Genomic DNA, 20,658 nt, shown 5'->3' with positions numbered 1-20,658 from the left:
CCACAACTGCCGGCCTACTCTTGGCCTTGACATATTCAGCAAATACTATTTAACAACACGCACCCACAAAAGAGGCGCGCAAATATATTACACACTGCTCTAACAGGCATCGAAATCGACTTTAAAGTTACTTTGTTGCTTCTATGTTAATTTTTGTCGACTAAATTGGAGCATAGGTGCTATTTGTAAGCTTACTTTCACTGCAATAGTGGTCATTATACTAGCGGTAAGACGTTTGCTAAACACAATAATTGATGTTGTCAGACAAATTTTTTTATAAACTCGGTCCGCTTAGAGGGGTAAACCTGTCAATCCTATCACCACTGATAAACGAAATTGTAAAGTAGGTGCACACCAGAGTGCGGAAGCCACTCTATTTGTTTATTTCGCTATGTTATCCCTATGCCTGTACACAGTATACGATAATTCTCTAGTACCTGTCCGCTACGCCGAAAGTGGAACAGAGAGGAACGTGGCATGAGCTCCTCTGTCTCGCTCCTTAACAGGCTCTAATGAACTGGTTTCGGTAACGAACTGGTCCTGGTGAACTGGTTTCGATACCGTGACTTAAACGGGGCGCTGAGCCCGAGCGCGTGTACGAGCAGACGGGAGTACTGTGTGACAACTTAGGATACCAAAGATCGAGTCGGCGCCGCAGTGGATTTTGTGGGCACTGAAGACGACTCCACCCCCGTCCATGAACGCTGAAAGATGTAATCTCGCACCGGTGAGCCCACTTTCTCGAAGGTGCGTTAATTGCTACAGCCGAGCACAGCTGGCGCAGGTCTAACAGCAGCTATAGGTTGTCACTCCCGAAGAACCATTAACCAGGCCAGCGAAGACAGACGGCGAGCAGCAGGAAACGATGGGATGGTTGCGTGGACGGGTTATTATGACGTGCAGAAACCAGCACAAACTATACAAGAAAGGCCGCCTATTTATCTGTATAACAGTGCCTCATGAAGCTGACCCACTTTACCTGGGCGGTTCGTAAAATCCAGTCAGTACTTCGTGCGCATATGCGCATCTCGCGTGGATCTCTGGAGATATTCCTGGCAGAACGTCTTGAGAGGCGTCTCGTTATGCTACTGATTCCGATAATGGATGAGAGACCTTTAAGCAAAGCGCCAGTAAAATATACAGCGAACGCAACAGTGTCGTCGCGTCTTCTTTTATGGTTTGTTTGTCCAAACTAACCTGGATGCACCGTGCTCTCATTTTAAGTCGCTACTGTAGGGATCGTTAGGTCGATAACGAAGCTCCGAAGCTTGGAGATTGCTTCAGTCTATGATAGAAGTGCTTTTCTTGGTGATGAATCTTGCCACAAGAGGCACTCATCGCGTGCATTATACGTGCTTTTGTACATTCGCGTTTTCGGAACGATGCGATAAATTTCAGCGGGTTTCGTTATCTTCATCCTCAAAAAACCCTTGTGCTCCTAGTTTGTAACTTATCAGCTCTCCGTCATCTGTTACAGAGAACCCCGTATAAGAATGTGTTTCGAGGTTTCCACCAGCTCATCTGTTCTGTTTAACCCAAAACAGGAAAACAAAACTTGCTGATTATTTATGGCTGACTGTGATTTTCATGCAAGAATTTGGGGCGCCTTTTCAGAAAACAGAAAAGAAAACAAAACAAAAACGCGTAGCACAGAGAGTCGAGAAATTGAGTCAGTATAAGGAATTTCTTGACGCTGTCACTTTCCCTCTTCGACAATGTTCGATGCGGTACTTACTGTTTTAAAGGGCGTACGCTATACCGCGTCTCCCGCTATAGTTAATTGGGCGTTTTTGGCGTTGGTGAGCACTTCAAAGGTTAGAAGGTTAGAACACGCCTAATTAAGCGTGTATCAATTGATTCAAAACAAGAAAATGAGTCACAATCCGCCGTAGCTTCATTTGTGTGTTCTTTCTTGCGCAAGTTTATTCCTCATGTGAAGACGGCTTTCCTCTATGCGTCTTGTGCAGCGCTAAATTCATGAAACTTCATTCTTCCGAGGCCGTCAAACTTCGTGAACTCCGAACTGTAAACATAAAGTCAATTTTTTTTTTTTTTCGCTGTTTGGAGCGATAGCCATCACTAAATTATTGAATGGTTAGCATAGATGGGGAAACAGGGACATTGCTCAAACTAACTGATCATTCAAAGTGCATTTTTCGCGTGAAAGCCTGCATGTAAATATTTGGTCAGAGATATTCTAGCCACTGCTATTGCTTTCAGGCCGTGTTGTTGGGCAACTAGATCACTCCAAAAGTCTGTAGACCTTCACAGGGAGAAATAAATAAGCAACTGTCTGCTTCCCTCATACTTTACGAACTTCCTGACCGCTGTACCTGGCTAGCAGTCTGTGCTCCTCAAAAACATCTCTAGCAGAAGGCGTTTGAACGGGGCTGGGGACATTCATTCATTCATTCATTCATTCATTCATTCATTCATTCATTCATTCATTCATTCATTCATTCATTCATTCATTTATTCATTCATTCATTCATCCGGGGTGGCGCAGTGGTTACGGCGCTCGACTACTGTTCCCAAGGTTGTGGGATAGAATCCCGGCCTCGGCGGCAGCTTTTCGGTGGAGGTGAAAAGCAAGGCGCCCGTGTGCTGTGCGATGTCAGTGCACGTTAAAGAACCCCAGGTGGTCGAAATTTCCGGAGCCCTCCACTACGGTGTCTCTCATAGCCTGAGTCGCTTCGGGATGTTAAACCCCCCAAACCAAACCAAACCATCATTCATTCATTCATTCATTCATTCATTCATTCATTCATTCATTCATTCATTCATTCATTCATTTATTTTATTTATTCATTGCTCTGCAATGGCTTTCACATTTCCCCCACCATTCTCGAAGCGACATTTCTACAACGAATTCGCAAACGTACTATTGATGTGATCGTTTTCGCGGCTACAAGGTTGTGTATGCAAAGAGAACTCGCACCTTCATTGCTACAGTGAAGCCAACCTCAGCATGGACTGCTTTTGAGTCCTTGATTTAGCAGCATACATTTCGGGCATTGATTATAACGGTAAGTTCTGTGCCATAAAGTTGACAGTGACATTAGTTTCTGTCACTTTCATACCTATCAATGAAATCTACTCAGTTATCTTGGAAACAGTCAGATCTGAGCTATTACTGATCTCTGTTCTGCTCCTTCCAGAGCCGGCAGCCAGTTTCTATATCGGCATCCATAGTGCCCATAACGAACATGTCGCATACTTTTTACACATTCCCTTAAAGCTCTTTTGGCTACCATGCATTTTTACCACTTAAGCAAGCAATTTTCCTACGTGCCACTTACGCCCATGAAAGCAATATCGGTATTTTTACGAAAAAAACCCTTAAGGGAAAGGAGTGAAGATGAGTAAGCGTTTTTAGCTCTGCTATAGGCATCGAAAAAAAGTGATTGCGCTAAACCCCCAATTGTAGTTCAACTATGTCTACACCAATTCTGGGGATGTGCAGAAATGTACTCACATTTCAAAAGCCGGAGTGCAACAAAGGTAACGTTCGCTCCTGTGAGAACTTTTAGCCACCTGAAACGCATTCGACCGCTGAAATGTTTTTCTCGAACACAATGAATCATTCGGTCATACTTCTCGTACAAATAGGGGCATCCGAGTTTGATTGATTGCCTAGCCCAGCAAACAGATGTGCGAATGATAAAAAAAAAAATAGCGTTGTGTAGTACCTCATCTATCATCGCATAAAGCTTGAGAAGTGGAGCACAAAGTAACCGGAGAAAGAGAGGTGACAGAAGAATACAGTAGCGACCCTTTGTTTTGTATTCTCGATCTGCCAGACCTAACCTATTGTGTTACCGGCTTCAGTACCTAGAATGTAATTCAAGAACACTACAAAGAGAGAGTCGAAGGGTACTCCTTAGAATATTAGTCGTCTACTGCAGCCTTCGATGCTTTATGTGCTGCCGCAACTTCTGTTTACCGTGCTGAAAAAGGCGGTCCGCATCATTCGTTGATTTTGCTCTTTATTGCGTAGTTGCACTTGAACGCTTTTTGGCGACACCGCCGCATTCGCTCACTTGTTCGGCACCGTTCTTATCGGAAGATGAAAGGGGGGAATCGACATACAGTGAAGGATGGAGACGTAGACATTCCGAGTTTGCGTCGTTATCGAAATGTCTCTATCTCACGTGACCTCGAGTCATCTGATTAGCGGAAACGGCGGAACATGATGCTGCCACCTCTTCCGGTTTCGTAGTTGCAACACATGGTTCCGGCATTTTCATCCGTCAGATAGCTCGAGGTCACGTGAGATAGCGACACTTCGATAACTACGCAAACTCGGAATACGGACCCTGTAAAGAAGGGATGGAAGGTGAAGACGGTGACCTCCTCAACAAGTGTGCTGGGTATATTATAACGCATGTATCCCAAGACGCTGCGGAGATGGCAAAATGATTTTCGGCATCTGGAGACGAAGCTGCCCTTTTTTGCGTATAAATTGCTTCGAATCACGCTTGGGGAGCTGGAAAAGTTTTTTTTTTTTCTTCTGGTTACTATTTGGAATAAAAAATTCAAAATGAGTCACACAAGTTCAGCTTCAGCTTCAGTTTAGACGGGGAATTCTTTGCTGTTTCCTACCTATATATCTGCGCCTTGGTTCGCCCAAAACGGTGCTTGTAAGTAGTTCATTGATAGAAATTTCTGGGACACTTTAGCACCGTTTCTGTGGACACGACGTGACAGCGTCAATCGCCCCCGACTGCGCCTCCCCTTCGGTGCCTCGTTTGCATACACGCCCTTTCTACTCGCTTAATCGCTAAAAACCCTTTATTTTTGCCTCTGCTATCTCGCACTTACTCAGAATACAGTCTTAAGCTACATACACTGCCCCGATTTAACCAAACGGTACGTACCTGTGTGGAGCTGGGTATGTCTGATTCGGTTCCGATCTGACCGTCCATTCCCAATGAAGCTGCCAGTGTTCACAGCTCCTGCCAACAAGGCCATATTTGTGGTCTTGTTAGGACACAAAATCTGGCGAGAAACCGTGCCCGGCATGTCTCCTGCCAACTACCAGCCTCCAGAGGAACGCTTTGTGATTTATTCGCCCACAACAACACTGACAACGCAGACGCCGACGATGCCGGATTTTTTTTTTCTTTAGAGAACGAAGCTTTTAAGGTTATTGCCTTTATAAACATGTCACTGAAATGCGGCGACTAAAGCTTCAAAACGAGTCTGGTCCATTATTTGTGCACCAATATCCTGGACATCCACAACAGATTGCGCATGAAATTGTTTTTTTCCGACAACACTCATTACATTTCAGGGCTAGCATATGAACAATTTCGGGAGTTAAAAATTCTCAGGGACGGCTAACTACATCAAATGATTTGCTGTACCATCAGATCACAAGCTGTTGATGCCGTTGCATCCAGTTTTGCGTCATGATTTCATGGTTGTAATTCAGGACCCTTGAAGGTCTCTCTGCCGTCAAGGATGGTCACCCAGCTCTTGGTCAGACGTTTCTTCGAGAAAGTCTGGAGGTGGAGAGGCGGTCCCAATGGAGGCTCATTGAAATGTGCATTTCTTTCTGTCTTGTGGCGTCACTTTCCTCCAACCAATACCATCTAATGACGTCACTGTCCTCTAGCCAATGGAATCCATTCTGTCAGGGGACGTCAATCAGCGCCAATAAATCGGCGAATTTGAAACGCTTCGGAAGCAGTGTTTTTAACGCGAAAGCGTCTAACCCCGTTCGCCGAAAATCTTGCGTTGGCGTCGGCGTCGGCGTTGGCGTTGCGGGTGAAAAATCATGACATGGCACTGGCAGGAGGTAGCTGGCAGCAGGTAGCATGGCCCCGCACTGAGTGAACGTAGGGTTGCCTGAAGCTGCGTTTGGCAGGAGCTGCCTACTCCGGCCCCTCCTGTCATATGGGAGGGTGATGTCAGAATCAACCTGCCAGGATCTTTGTATTGCACTTTACCCCTAAGCCACGCAAGCACGTTCATACGGCTCGGTTAAAACGGAGCTTTATATGTGGGGTGGTAGCCTACGTCATCGCGTCGTACGTTTGAAGGCAGAGCTCCTGTGTACCCTTCATTTTTTTTTTTTTTTTTTTGACGGTGCTTTTATTGCTCGTGCATTAGAATGCTAGGTATCAAAAGGAAACGTTACAGACAATTTAGCACAAGACTCTCCGTGCTATATTCTCTCCCGAAGCAGACGGCATCGGCACGGAGTATTCAGAACGACCTGCCTTTCCTTGCCCCGAGAGCACTGCTTTCCCCATCCGCCGCCTCGTCCGTTGCCTAGACGCCGACGCTCTGTGGCGTCGTCGGCTGCTGCGTTTCCAACGACGCTTGACCGCTCTCCTTTACTTTTTCTCAGTTTATTTGTTCGTTGTTTTTTTTTTTTTTTTTTCTTGTCTCCTCCCAGCATTCCAGCTTTCGCAGTGTCGGTCGCTCGCGATCCAACACCCGCTCCGGCGTTTTCATCAGTTTGACCGACCAAGCAACCTCCCTGCCCAGCTAGCTGCATTTTCAGCCGCTGCTCCGTGTGGGTGTGTTAGAGTGTAGTCGTTGTTCACCGTCTCACGTCTTCCGCTCGCTCAAGTGTCAACGCCCGCTTCACCTCCTCGCGAACGCTCGACGGACTTCTGGCGAGGTACTACCGCTGCAGTATTTTCTTGCTTCTACTTGCCTGTAGAGCTCACTGCGTAACTCAAAGAGCTCCCTTCTCTCCGTCTTGTCTTCCCACTCACTTCCCGATTTATTGGCTCGCGCTTTGCCGGTCGTCGTTGCGAGTTTTGTTTATTCATGTGAGGCCTATCAGGGTCAGGAACGTTGCCAAATAAATATGCTCGCGCGTCTGGACACTTTGTTTGCTGGGAGGTGGTTCTCTACGTAATGAGCACCATATTGCGGTGGCGATGTCGCAGGAATTACGTTTAACATAGTACGGTTGGACAGCTAAAGTGGTTCCGATCATTGTGCGGTTTATGATTTAGGATCTTTAACGTCTCAAATCTTGGATCCCCCTATTTCTTGTGCTTGCCGAAAGAGTACAGGACCCATACCTTTGCCCATTTTCTTCGCAATCCTTTATTGTATATTACTAACGTTTGGAAAAAAAAAAATGACTTACTGCAAAGTAAGCAATACGAATAATAGGCGTCAATATTGAATTCGAAAAGGGCCGACGAAAGGAAAGCGCGACCGTCAATTGCGAAAGGAACTGTTTTACAACGCGCCTCGAGATTACACTTGCGGACTTTTTATTTTTATCGATTCCCTAAACACGCTCGTCAAATGCACTAAGATTTGTTTGTACCGTGCATCTTTCATAACTTTGTATACTTGTTGCCCCAAACAATGAAACACTTTCCTCTATGTTCTAAACTAATTCGCACTTCTCTTTCAGCGAAATCTCCACACAAAATCTGAGCATCATACAAACGCTAAAACTACGAATAACAATGTCACTTAGTCGGCATCACGGCATTCACTGCCTATCAAAGTCGAATAACATACAAGGAAAGATGTAGAGCGGATAGCGATCTATCATTAATGCGGTGTCCGAAAACGTTATGATTCTGATCGAAGAGAAAAAACGAAAGAAATATCTCTCAGGAGCCACACTTCGCAGACTGTATATATGGCTGACGTAATCAGTTCAGTCCGAAGAATGACAATGAAAGCAAGGAGCACAAGGTATTTTTCATCGACAGTGAGAAAACATTACTGACAGTTATATGACGCCAGCAATACAGGTAGCCAATGAGCCGACGTTTCGGAAAGTGCGCTACACAAATTTTGGGAGATACCTTCCCCATCGCCAGCAGTAAAACTGTCTAGCAATACAGGTAGCCAATGAGCCGACGTTTCGGAAAGTGCGCTACACAACTTTTGGGAGATACCTTCCCCATCGCCAGCAGTAAAACTGTCTAGCAATACAGGTAGCCAATGAGCCGACGTTTCGGAAAGTGCGCTACACAAATTTTGGGAGATACCTTCCCCATCGCCAGCAGTAAAACTGTCTAGCAATACAGGTAGCCAATGAGCCGACGTTTCGGAAAGTGCACTACACAAATTTTGGGAGATACCTTCCCCATCGCCAGCAGTAAAACTGTCTAGCAATACAGGTAGCCAATGAGCCGACGTTTCGGAAAGTGCACTACACAAATTTTGGGAGATACCTTCCCCATCGCCAGCAGTAAAACTGTCTAGCAATACAGGTAGCCAATGAGCCGACGTTTCGGAAAGTGCGCTACACAAATTTTGGGAGATACCTTCCCCATCGCCAGCAGTAAAACTGTCTAGCAATACAGGTAGCCAATGAGCCGACGTTTCGGAAAGTGCACTACACAAATTTTGGGAGATACCTTCCCCATCGCCAGCAGTAAAACTGTCTAGCAATACAGGTAGGCAATGAGCCGACGTTTCGGAAAGTGCACTACACAAATTTTGGGAGATACCTTCCCCATCGCCAGCAGTAAAACTGTCTAGCAATACAGGTAGCCAATGAGCCGACGTTTCGGAAAGTGCACTACACAAATTTTGGGAGATACCTTCCCCATCGCCAGCAGTAAAACTGTCTAGCAATACAGGTAGCCAATGAGCCGACGTTTCGGAAAGTGCACTACACAAATTTTGGGAGATACCTTCCCCATCGCCAGCAGTAAAACTGTCTAGCAATACAGGTAGCCAATGAGCCGACGTTTCGGAAAGTGCACTACACAAATTTTGGGAGATACCTTCCCCATCGCCAGCAGTAAAACTGTCTAGCAATACAGGTAGCCAATGAGCCGACGTTTCGGAAAGTGCACTACACAAATTTTGGGAGATACCTTCCCCATCGCCAGCAGTAAAACTGTCTAGCAATACAGGTAGCCAATGAGCCGACGTTTCGGAAAGTGCACTACACAAATTTTGGGAGATACCTTCCCCATCGCCAGCAGTAAAACTGTCTAGCAATACAGGTAGCCAATGAGCCGACGTTTCGGAAAGTGCACTACACAAATTTTGGGAGATACCTTCCCCATCGCCAGCAGTAAAACTGTCTAGCAATACAGGTAGCCAATGAGCCGACGTTTCGGAAAGTGCGCTACACAAATTTTGGGAGATACCTTCCCCATCGCCAGCAGTAAAACTGTCTAGCAATACAGGTAGCCAATGAGCCGACGTTTCGGAAAGTGCACTACACAAATTTTGGGAGATACCTTCCCCATCGCCAGCAGTAAAACTGTCTAGCAATACAGGTAGCCAATGAGCCGACGTTTCGGAAAGTGCACTACACAAATTTTGGGAGATACCTTCCCCATCGCCAGCAGTAAAACTGTCTAGCAATACAGGTAGCCAATGAGCCGACGTTTCGGAAAGTGCGCTACACAAATTTTGGGAGATACCTTCCCCATCGCCAGCAGTAAAACTGTCTAGCAATACAGGTAGCCAATGAGCCGACGTTTCGGAAAGTGCGCTACACAAATTTTGGGAGATACCTTCCCCATCGCCAGCAGTAAAACTGTCTAGCAATACAGGTAGCCAATGAGCCGACGTTTCGGAAAGTGCGCTACACAAATTTTGGGAGATACCTTCCCCATCGCCAGCAGTTAAAAACTGTCTAGCAATACAGGTAGCCAATGAGCCGGCGTCTCGGAGAGTGCACTACACAAATTTTGGGAGATACCTTCCTCATCGCCAGCAGTAAAACTGCATCGGGGAATACGAGTACCCGTACGCCTTTCAAGCTTCATGCTATTGTCCTGACACCATGACGAAACAACATCGCATTTAAAAAAAGACTGAAGGAGAGAGTGATGTCAGTGGAGTTGGTATCGGCCGATGGGTAGGTAAGCAAAGGGTAATCGAAATTAATGTGCACGTTTTGTGGGTGTGCATAAGCTGGCATGTATCATTGAACGCCTCCGTGCTTAGAAAAATAATTTACTGGACTGGCGCGATATCCTTTATATTATATTACATTATATTATATTATATTATATTATATTATATTATATTATATTATATTATATTATATTATACTATATTATATTATATTATATTATATTATATTATAATATATTATATTATATTATATTATATTATATTATATTATATTATATTATATTATATTATATTATATTGTATTATATTATATTATATTATATTATATTTGTACTAAAATGCTGAACAGCCGTTCCGGTAGTTCGTTTGGTAGAGAACCTTTCGCGAAGTTTCAAATACCGGGTTTGGGTCCCAAAGACGCATGTTGTTCTTTTTGCTCATACTTTTGAATCAATTATTTCGTTGACTGCACGATAATTTCACATTGATCAACCGCACGAAACGATTCTCTACATTCCTTTGCGTAAGCGGCTGTTGGCTCCCTTTGTTATGTATACATTAACTAGCCCCTCACTTTCCTGTATTTGTTTGCTGGCTAATCCTACCAGAAATATTCAGTCATACGTATTGGTCAACAGTAAGAGTTTATGACAGTCGATATCAAACTTGTTTTCACTTAAGCTCAAATGAATAAGACCGTAATAGCTGTGTTTAAAGAACATTGAGAAATCAAATTCTGCATTTAACAAAGCGCGCACAATCGCACGCCTATCCGAACCTGCATGCACGCCCCGTTTAAAAATTAGCGCCAACAGTGCAGCCGAAGCAAACGCCTTTTTTTTTTTTTTCTTTTTTGTCTCCGTATAGGTACAAACGCGCGTTGCCAGGGGCAAGACTTCCCCAAGCCACACCTGTCGGAAATACGAGCTCGGAAACGGCGGCTGCCGCATGCGAAGTGTTCCGTACTCGCCTCGTCTAACACCGAACGTCGACCGGTCGGACAGCTGTTCGGCTTGCGCTAACAGCCAAGAGACCATCGCAGTTGTGCTTTCGGGTGTGCTACGAGGAGCTGCCAGGCCGCCTGCGCTTGTGTTGTGGACGTACGTACGGATATATACTGAGCTTGCCCGGAACCACCTATTCGCAGGCCGTTGCAGCTACTAGCTCCACTTCCCTCTTCAGGAAGGTAAGCGCCTTAAAAAAATCATGTGCCTCTTTTTTTTTTTTTTTTTCGGGAATGTACAACAGACTTAGGTTGGGGACACGAGGAGCATAACTTTTGTACTCCGATCACATCTCTGCCGAGTAATACGCGAAATGAAAATTAAACAAATATGAACATTATGGCCTGCTCTGTAGGGAACATAATAATGATCCCAAGCTTATAAAAAAAAAAATAACACCTTTAGCGCATGCTAAAAAACTCAACATATACACATTAAAAAAGATGCGTCGTGGCAAAAATTAGTTGGAAAAAGCAAAGTGCGATTGTCGTTTCTGGTAGAGGAGCAATCATTACTGAGCTATTCCCTTTTACGTAGCCAGTGCCTGTATAGCCAAGATCAAAAGCTATGAACCTAATGCACTTTTCCTTGTTGCTATATAGACTAATGTAAGCACTGAACAAGAAGAACATCCCTCTGTCGGTGAGATTGATAATAACGCTCAACGCTGATAGAGGACTCCCTTTTCTTGATGTCATCACTGCACTTCATAGCTTGTCTCCAACAACCTTACGACAGCCGAGCAGTCGCTGAAACTCATGTTGGTCAGCGATCGATGTGTGTTCATTGATTAACAAAGTAGCCGCGAGAAAAATAAATTAGCTGCACCTTATTGTCAAGCACCGACCTACCTTTACATAACTATTTCATTATCTCATTATCTCGGTTGTTAGTTAGTGATGCGTAACTAGTGTCCTCCTGCTACAGATGCATGATTGTGCTATTTGCTTTTCTTATTTTGCGTCAACATCACGATTAAATGAATAATGATTTTACGTAATTGGTTTTAAGGAAACTTTTGTGCGTGTGTACGTTTATGAATATTGTCTTTCAATTTCCGAACTGCGGTTTATCATATGCCAGTTGTAGTTTGGGCCCTCGTGCATGAATTCCAGATCATTTGTCGTGGCGTTCTAATTAGAAGATCACCTGCAACGATTGTCTTGAGGTCAACTCGGTTGCCCATGGAAAAGCAGTATTAGCAGCAGGAACCGTAGCAATTAGCAAAATAAGTAAAAGTAGGCAGTCAGTGATATCAAGTTCCTATGCCGTATCGGTATTCAACTCAGCTTGAGAACAAGGAGTCATGTGTTGGTGCTGATACATCGATGTCTCGATGTCACCTTGTTTGCTTTTGCAGCTCATTGCCATAATTCGTTTAGATTGTGATAGCAGACTAGGCAAATGTTCGAACAATCACCTGAGTATAGCGATAGCGGCAATAGGGAGTGAGTATATAGCTAGTAGTAATCGCAAAAGTATAAGGTGTGCTCTGTTAGTTTCGCCCCGAAGAGTCGAGACTTAGAAGGCGCGACAAGGGCACAACTTGGTGAAAGAATTACCGCGTGATCCTTTATTCCACCGGAGAACGAGCATACATGCGAGGCACAAGTCGTCTTCTCTCCATCGGCAGACAGCTGACGGTCGTACTCCTGTTACTTCTTTGCTCTGTAGGCTGCCGGAAGGTTAATGAGCTGCCTTTGATGAAAGGATTGGGCGTGAACGATAAAGCCAGCTGTGAATAGAATTACAACGTGATGAAGGCTAGAAAATGATTGATCATGCGTTGACGTCATGACACCTTTTTCGCTGTCTAATGGGAGTGTCTAGCAGGCAGACAGCAGTGCCTGATATTTGCAGCCTATGTCAAAGATGTTAAATACTAAAAATGCACTTACAGCAGAGCTCCGATGAGAAATCTGTGAGAACTAAGTCTGTAGTTGCCTGCTGCGGGTATGATGCTGCTCGAGGGTCATGACGGCGCATATCACAAACTGTTTTCAAGAAATATCGACCGCTATTCGAGACCTCGCTAAAACAAAATACGCTGCGGCCTCCACCCCTCATTTATTAAAGAATAGTGCACTAATGACTGAGCACAATTATGAGAAGCATGAGACCAAGAAAAAAAAAGAGAGTAAGGAGATGGTAGCAGTGCTGCTATCTACATACAGACGGACCAACCAAAGCACGCAGTTTTGGGTTGTCGTGTTAGGTGTCACAAGTTCGGTGCTTCAAGGATTTAAAAAAATGATTAATTGCTTCGACCGAAGATTTCTAGAATAAAAACTAAACTAAACGAGCTCTCCGCGTAGATCAGGTTGGGAAATAATAGCAAGAAACAAGGACCGTCGAACTGCTAAAACGTATGAAATAGTAAGAATATTAATCGCGCCTTCTCGATTAGTGTCGCGACAAGAAGCGATGCTTCGCTTATTTCGCGCCACTTTTCCGGCAAGCATCAGGAAGACCCTCCCGGTAGACCCGCAGAAGGCACGACAGGTGCGTCCCTTTGACGCCGAGCAATTGGCGCGATCAGTTGGCAGTCGAGAGTGCAGAGGCCAGGCACAACATTGTTTCTACGCAGCTGTCCCCTGTTCCGGCGTTCAATGCCATTTAAGGTCTACGTCACTTAAGGGCAAAAATATTTTCAATCGTTCTCTTCATTTATTTAGCTTTTTTGAGTTACATGGCCCGGATACTACTTTATTCGCTTTTAGAGAAACGAATGAACATGGCTAAGCTTACACAAATGGGCAGCGTCAATGTAAGCGGACTTATCTCCGTAAGCGCTGCAGACTAGTCATGATTTAGCACTGATTTAGCAATTTTCCAGCTTTGCAATTTGTACTGAGAGTTTTCTGGCAAACAAGTAGTTTTCCAGTGGTTTGTCAAACTCAATACGTTTGCGACAATTACGACCATAATATAAACTTTGATGAAGCTATACTTACCTAACTGAGCTGAATAATCAGTCAGCAGTCGTATAAACGGATGAATGATGAATGGACACGTCGTAATAACAGGTCAAATGGTTACTGCGATAATCTTTTCTCGATTAATGTGCGAGCATTGCTACAGTGACACTGCAACCCAAATAAGCACGAACAAGGGACGCATGGGCTGCACTCAAGTTCACTGTAGATATGATATCCTATAAACACAAAAGTTTCTTTTTTGCAATGACAACAGATAACACCTTGCTGGAAACGAACCTCGGCTGTTAGTTGTTCAACTTCATTCTCTGAACTGTTTCATTCGTGAAAACAGTTTGCAATCATAAAAGTTTTCTACCTTCTATATTTCCAAATTTTAGATGTACATAAAAACGTCCCCTGGAAAATGTCTTCCGAAGACAAGACCCCGAGAAAAAACGCACCCTGAAAAAAAAAAGGTCCTTGAAGAAGCTGCCCCTAGGAAAAACGTCCCCAAGCACAAAATTGGCCATAAGAATCAATCGTACGAGGATTCACTTCGCATAATAATAATAATAATAATAATAATAATAATAATAATAATAATAATAATAATAATAATAATAATAATAATAATAATAATAATAATAATAATGATAATAATAATAATAATAATAATAATAATAATATAATAATAATAATAATAATAATAATAATAATAATAATAATAATAATAATAATAATAATAATAATAATAATAATAATAATAAAATTTTATAGTCCCCAGCTCCTCAGCCCTTTAATAACTCAGTAAGACAGGTCTTATCTACTTGATAATATTGCTAATTAAGAAACGTACAATCGGCTGGTCGAACTGATAGTTTTCGAGAATGGCCCACGGCAGGATGGGCCACTGGAACATCCTCGCAGGTGTAGTGGTGACGGGCGTCAACCCATTCAATGGCAACTGTGTGAATTCTTGCCACACCTCCGGTGGTGATGGAGATGCTGTACTAGGAACGGCAGGCCCAGTCGGCCATAAACCATGGCCTCCCGAAGCACTGTTCGCAGTGTCTGGCCCACCGAATGCGGTGGTCAAAGTGCGCTCTTTACCTAGCAAAAAGAAAAAGCGAAACCGAGGGCGCAGTCTACGAGGCCGCTGTTGGAGCGGGTGGAGTACCAGATCACACCACGACAGAGCCGCGCGGGTCACCTCACGAAACATCACATTACTAATCAATTCGACCAGTGATGTCGTTGAAACACAGAATTATCGATCTAGAGAGGCACTTGCCCTCGGCCAATAATTTCCGGCAGAATATTTTTGTTTGAATGCACCATATAAGTATGACATTTGGGTGTTTGGCCACTTCAGATTTAACGGGTGAAAGTGCTCTGTTGCGTTTGGTACTGCTCCGGTAGCGGACCAACGGGTAGCGAAAAGCCGAGTCAGACGTCGGGCTGCATGCACTTCAATATTGGGCGGTGGTCACCCAAGCAGAGACTGGCCGAGAGTTAGAGAGAACTTAACGAAGGTTTATTTACATGGTGAATCTGAGAAGGTACACACTGGAGAGCACTCGTGCTCTCGTTTTTAACAACTTTTTTGTCCCCAAGTACCTAGTTGGGGAATTTTCTATTTTGTCAAAGTCCAATCACATTTGAGTTCCTGATCTGCTGGCATTCGGGAACCGCCCACTAGAACGTCCTCCCAGCGCACTCTTTCCACTTTAGCGGCACGATGGCGACTCCGCCGGGGGAAGTCAGGCATGGGGGTCCCAAGGAGGCTTGCTGGCTGTCCAAGGTCGGAACCGCGCGCCACCCACGCGGACCCCTCGCGCGGGAGCACTCCGCGGGAAAGGAATGCGGTGACCGTTCTTCTCCACGGGGGGGGAGATGACCCGCTCTCTCTCCTCGGTGCTAACACGCAGGCGCCGCGGCTCTCTGTTTCCAAACACAGGCGCGCCCGCTCTTCGGCGAATTCGTTAGCGCCTCTGCGCACAGTCCTCCGGACACAAACTGGGGCAACTGCTGCCGTCGCTGCCGATATGCGACACCGCGTTGCTGCGTCCTGGGTGGTTCTGGTCCACGAACTCCGAGGTGGTCGCGTGCAGTCTTCTTAGAAAAACAGACGCCCATCTCGACACGTGCACCGTCTCGTTACTCGGGAAGTTCGAAACGTAACAGCTTCTCCGGCGGCGGTTGAAGATCCCGATGCACAAAGGTCAGCAACCATTGTCCAGAGGGATACACGATGTCGTTCTGGTTCGGTTCACTGTTGCTGATGTTCTGCTGCCTCCAACGGACTCTGCAGCTCCTCGTTGCTTCTTGTCAAGACTATGGAGGGCTTCTTGATCTCTGCAGACCAGCTCATTCACAGGAAAGACAGCATCAGTTTGAACAACACGAAAATCACAGCCGCAAAGACGGCAAGCGCCAGGACTCTCTCCACGAGATCCACCAGGCTCTCATACCAATATTACTTTAATCCTTTTACTACTACTTCAGCACTTGATACAACCAGAACATTATTCATTCACACAAACACAATGTTCAAGATTAAATGAAAAATGGTAATTATGCAAACGTATGCCAGGAAAAAAAACATACCCAAGCCAGACTCATCGATGCTATCAATAACACCAAAAGCATTGACTTAAGTCATCGGCATTGCCGTTAGGTTTACCGTGGCTCTATCTTTCGCTTTCCGGGCAGGCTATTTAGACAGCGCGTGTCGGACAGTCTCTGAATGACTTCCGCTGGGCTCTCCCATTGAACTTCCAATTTATTTTTCTGGGACGGTTTTAGCACCATTACCGCGTCTCTAGCTTCAAGACAGCGTAATCTCGCTGTTCGGTCATTGCACTGTTTGGCCCTCACCTGCGCTTTACTCATTTCGCCTCCCGCGAGCTCCTGCCCCTTGTGCAACCTTTCAAGCAGCGCGAGCACGTATTCGACCACCGTAGGGTTCTCTTCCCTGCCCTCACGCGATTCCCGAAGAAAGCGTAGTAGCGATCGCAGGGAGCGGCCGTTGACCATTTCGGCCGGCAAGAACCCCGTGGCCTCATGAGGCACGGTTCTCAGCGCAAACATTGTTGCATGCAAACAGGCATCCCAGTCGGTTTTGCGATCAAAACACAGGGCTCTCAGTATGCGTTTCATTACCGAGTGCATCTTTTCTACCGGGTTGGACTGCTGGTGGTACACTGAACTACGGATTAATTTAATCCCACATTTCTCCAGGAAATTTGTATTCAGTGCGCTGGTAAAAACAGTCTGCTGATCTGACTGTATTTCAGCGGGAAACCCAACCCGTGCGAAAATGGACATGAGTGCGTTCACAATTTCCATTGAGCTTAACTCCTTCAGGGCCACTGCCTCAGCAAACTTGGTGGCAGGACAGATCACTGTCAAAATGTGGCTGTAACCAGTCTTAGTCTTTGGAAAGGGACCAACAGTGTCGATCACGAGTCGTCGAAATGGCTCCGTGATCACAGGCACTAGCTTCATTGGGGCTCTCGCCTTATCTCCTGGCTTGCCCACCCGTTGACATGTGTCGCAGGTCTTTACAAAATTTTCCACCTCCCGAAAACATCCTGGCCAGTAATATTCCTGCAACAACCGATTCTTTGTTTTCTTGAGCCCTAAATGACCTGACTGCGAGCTCTTGTGAACCAAGTGCAAAAGATCACCGCGGTAGCGTTTTGGTACGACCAATTGGTCGACCTGCACTCCTCTGCGATCACGATACTTTCGATAAAGTATTCCGGACCTTTCTAAGAATATCACGTTTTTCTTCGCGATACCTTTACTCTTCATGTGCCAAAGATTCTGCAATGTGGAATCGGCTCTTTGCTCGGCTATCAGGGAAGATCGGTCCACCCCGAGCAATCTTTGCAAGCTGTCAGATGCCGGTGTTATGAGAAGCTCACCGCAGGCCTCTTTAAGCTCAATACAATCCTCGCTACTTTCTCGCGTGTCTCGGATGTTCACTTCCTCGCTAATCGGCTCGTGGACTGCCTCTGTCGTGTCTAACGGCTCACTCTCTGTCGCGTCAACGTCACCTGACGCTTCCAGTGTGACGGATTTAGCAGCCAGCTTTCGTGCTTTCGAGCGAGTCAACGCGTGAACAGCCCCTTCTCCGAACACTAGTCCCTTCTGCTGCAAGAGTTGGTCAGATCTGTTCGAAAAAAGATAGGGGTACTGTTTCGACAGACTGGCCGACACAGCAGCCTCCGTATGAAGTACGCCAAATGGACCTTGAATGCTGATGTTAGCGATTGGAAGGCACACGCTACCGGCTTCCACCGCTTGTTTAATCCATGCGCACTCTCCAGTGAAATTTTCTGGCTCTACATACGAGGGATGAACTATATCCATTGTAGCTGCCGAATCTCGAAGCACGCGACACGGCTTTCCGTTCACAACGAGATCTCGGATGTATGGCTCTAGAAGCCGCATATTTTCATCGTTGCTGTCCACTGACGAGCAAACAATCTTTGGGCTCTTGCAGACCGCCGCTACATGTCCGGGCTTTTGGCAATTATAGCATACCAATGGCCGTCTCTTTTCAAAAGCATTCTTTTGGCGGTCTTCTGCTTCGGGCGCTTCTCTTACAATCGCCTTTTTTTCTGCGACATCTGCGCCTCGTGCTTGCTGTTTCTCTTTTAAAGGTTGCCCTCTCCATCCAGCTGCTTTCCTATTCTGGTGTTCTTTCCTAGGGCTTTCCTTTCTGTCCAGCGCACGGCGCGACACAAACTCTTCTGCCAGTTCTGCTGCCTTCGAAACAGTCGCAACTTCCGGCCTGTCTTGCACCCAATGCCTTACATCATCAGGCAAGCAAGAGTAGAACTGCTCGAGTCCGAAGCACTGCAACATTCTTTGGCTTTCGTCATAAGCTTTAGCTTCTTTGAGCCATTCCCCCAAGTTAGCCATGAGCTTATACGCGAACTCCGGGTACGACTCATCATTCTCCTTTTGAGCTTTGCGAAATTTTTGCCGGAAAGCTTCCGCTGACATTCTATACTTTTTGAGCAGACTAGATTTAACCTTATCGTAATCATCTGCATCTTCTTTAGTCAAGCGGGCTATCACATCTGCCGCCTCACAAGGCAACAGTGTCAGCAAGCACTGTGGCCAAGTTGCTTTGCTAAACCCTGCCTTCTCGCACGTGCGCTCAAAGTTTACCAAGAACAGACCTATGTCCTCTCCTTTCCTATAAGGTTGCATAAGGTCTTTCATGCGGAACGACTTGCGTTCTACTGTGCCCGATGCTACGCTCTCATCACTTTCATTTCGAGCTTTTAGCACCTGCAGTTCGAGACGCTTCAGCTCAAGTTCCTGCTCTAAGCGCTTACTCTCTTCAGCCATGCGTTTCTCATTTTTTTCTTCTGCTTCCCTCTTTGATTTCTCTCTCTCAGCAATCAGCTCCAGGCATTCCGAGAGCTCATCGTCGTCTGCCTCAAGTGCCTCAATAGCCTCAATGATATCTGGCTTTCTCGTTTGGTCCTGAAGATCCAAACCCAGACTTTTGGCCAACTCCAGCAAAAGTGGCTTTTTCAACACTTTCAAATTCATGGTTATCCCGAGTGCTGCAATTTCTTCCTTTTAGAAATCTCTTATCGTCACGTACTTTCAAGTCCCGTGCTAACGATAAACAATTCCCACCACCTTTGTAAACTTACTTACTACAAAGCCTGGTAAAACCTCAGTGAAGAAAAGCCAAGCACTCACCGAACCTTGCAACCATGATTCCAGCGGAGTCCATCCCGACGCTGCCAACCAGCTGTTGCGTTTGGTACTGCTCCGGTAGCGGACCAACGGGTAGCGAAAAGCCGAGTCAGACGTCGGGCTGCATGCACTTCAATATTGGGCGGTGGTCACCCAAGCAGAGACTGGCCGAGAGTTAGAGAGAACTTAACGAAGGTTTATTTACATGGTGAATCTGAGAAGGTACACACTGGAGAGCACTCGTGCTCTCGTTTTTAACAACTTTTTTGTCCCCAAGTACCTAGTTGGGGAATTTTCTATTTTGTCAAAGTCCAATCACATTTGAGTTCCTGATCTGCTGGCATTCGGGAACCGCCCACTAGAACGTCCTCCCAGCGCACTCTTTCCACTTTAGCGGCACGATGGCGACTCCGCCGGGGGAAGTCAGGCATGGGGGTCCCAAGGAGGCTTGCTGGCTGTCCAAGGTCGGAACCGCGCGCCACCCACGCGGACCCCTCGCGCGGGAGCACTCCGCGGGAAAGGAATGCGGTGACCGTTCTTCTCCACGGGGGGGAGATGACCCGCTCTCTCTCCTCGGTGCTAACACGCAGGCGCCGCGGCTCTCTGTTTCCAAACACAGGCGCGCCCGCTCTTCGGCGAATTCGTTAGCGCCTCTGCGAACAGTCCTCCGGACACAAACTGGGGCAACTGCTGCCGTCGCTGCCGATATGCGACACCGCGTTGCTGCGTCCTGGGTGGTTCTGGTCCACGAACTCCGAGGTGGTCGCGTGCAGTCTTCTTAGAAAAACGGACGCCCATCTCGACACGTGCACCGTCTCGTTACTCGGGAAGTTCGAAACGTAACAGCTCACAATAACAGATTGAGGGGCGAGTTGGTCCATAATACCCAGAACTGCGATGCAACATAGACAAACACGTAGATAGAAATACAACACAGGCGCACACTACCAACTGTAATACACAACGGAACACGAAATTCCTCTTTCACACTCAGCCACAACTTCCTCCTCTACTCCCAAGTACATCACACTCGCACACCTCATCTTTCCTAAGCAGGTGTCTAGCCAACGATAAATGTTATCAGCCCTCAAAACCAAGTCCATCATCCACATCGTCCAAGTAAGGTAGCCACAACTTCCGCCACATAGACACAATTTATAGAAAACCACTACACACCTGCAGCTGCCACGAAACACGTG

General features: G+C 46.0%; 1 protein-coding gene across 1 annotated transcript; it reads right to left on the bottom strand.

Moving 5' to 3' along the window:
• Positions 1-16,411: 16,411 nt before the first annotated feature.
• On the bottom strand, positions 16,412-19,509 carry LOC146172869 (uncharacterized). The gene has a single exon (XM_084584422.1). The coding sequence runs from the start codon at positions 19,304-19,306 to the stop codon at positions 16,412-16,414; it is 2,895 nt and encodes a 964-aa protein (XP_084440548.1). The 5' UTR covers positions 19,307-19,509.
• Between the last annotated feature and the right edge of the window lie 1,149 nt (positions 19,510-20,658).

The sequence above is a fragment of the Amblyomma maculatum genome, chromosome 11, assembly GCF_055883805.1.
Source record: "Amblyomma maculatum isolate TAMU_Amacu chromosome 11, ASM5588380v1, whole genome shotgun sequence".
Classification (NCBI taxonomy): domain Eukaryota; kingdom Metazoa; phylum Arthropoda; class Arachnida; order Ixodida; family Ixodidae; genus Amblyomma; species Amblyomma maculatum.
The sequence above is the reverse complement of the archived record's forward strand: the minus strand, read 5'-3'. Positions and strand labels throughout refer to the sequence as shown.

Bases quoted from the DNA above. Each gene is read 5' to 3' on its own strand.
- LOC146172869 (XM_084584422.1), bottom strand. From the start codon at position 19,306: ATGAATTTGAAAGTGTTGAAAAAGCCACTTTTGCTGGAGTTGGCCAAA.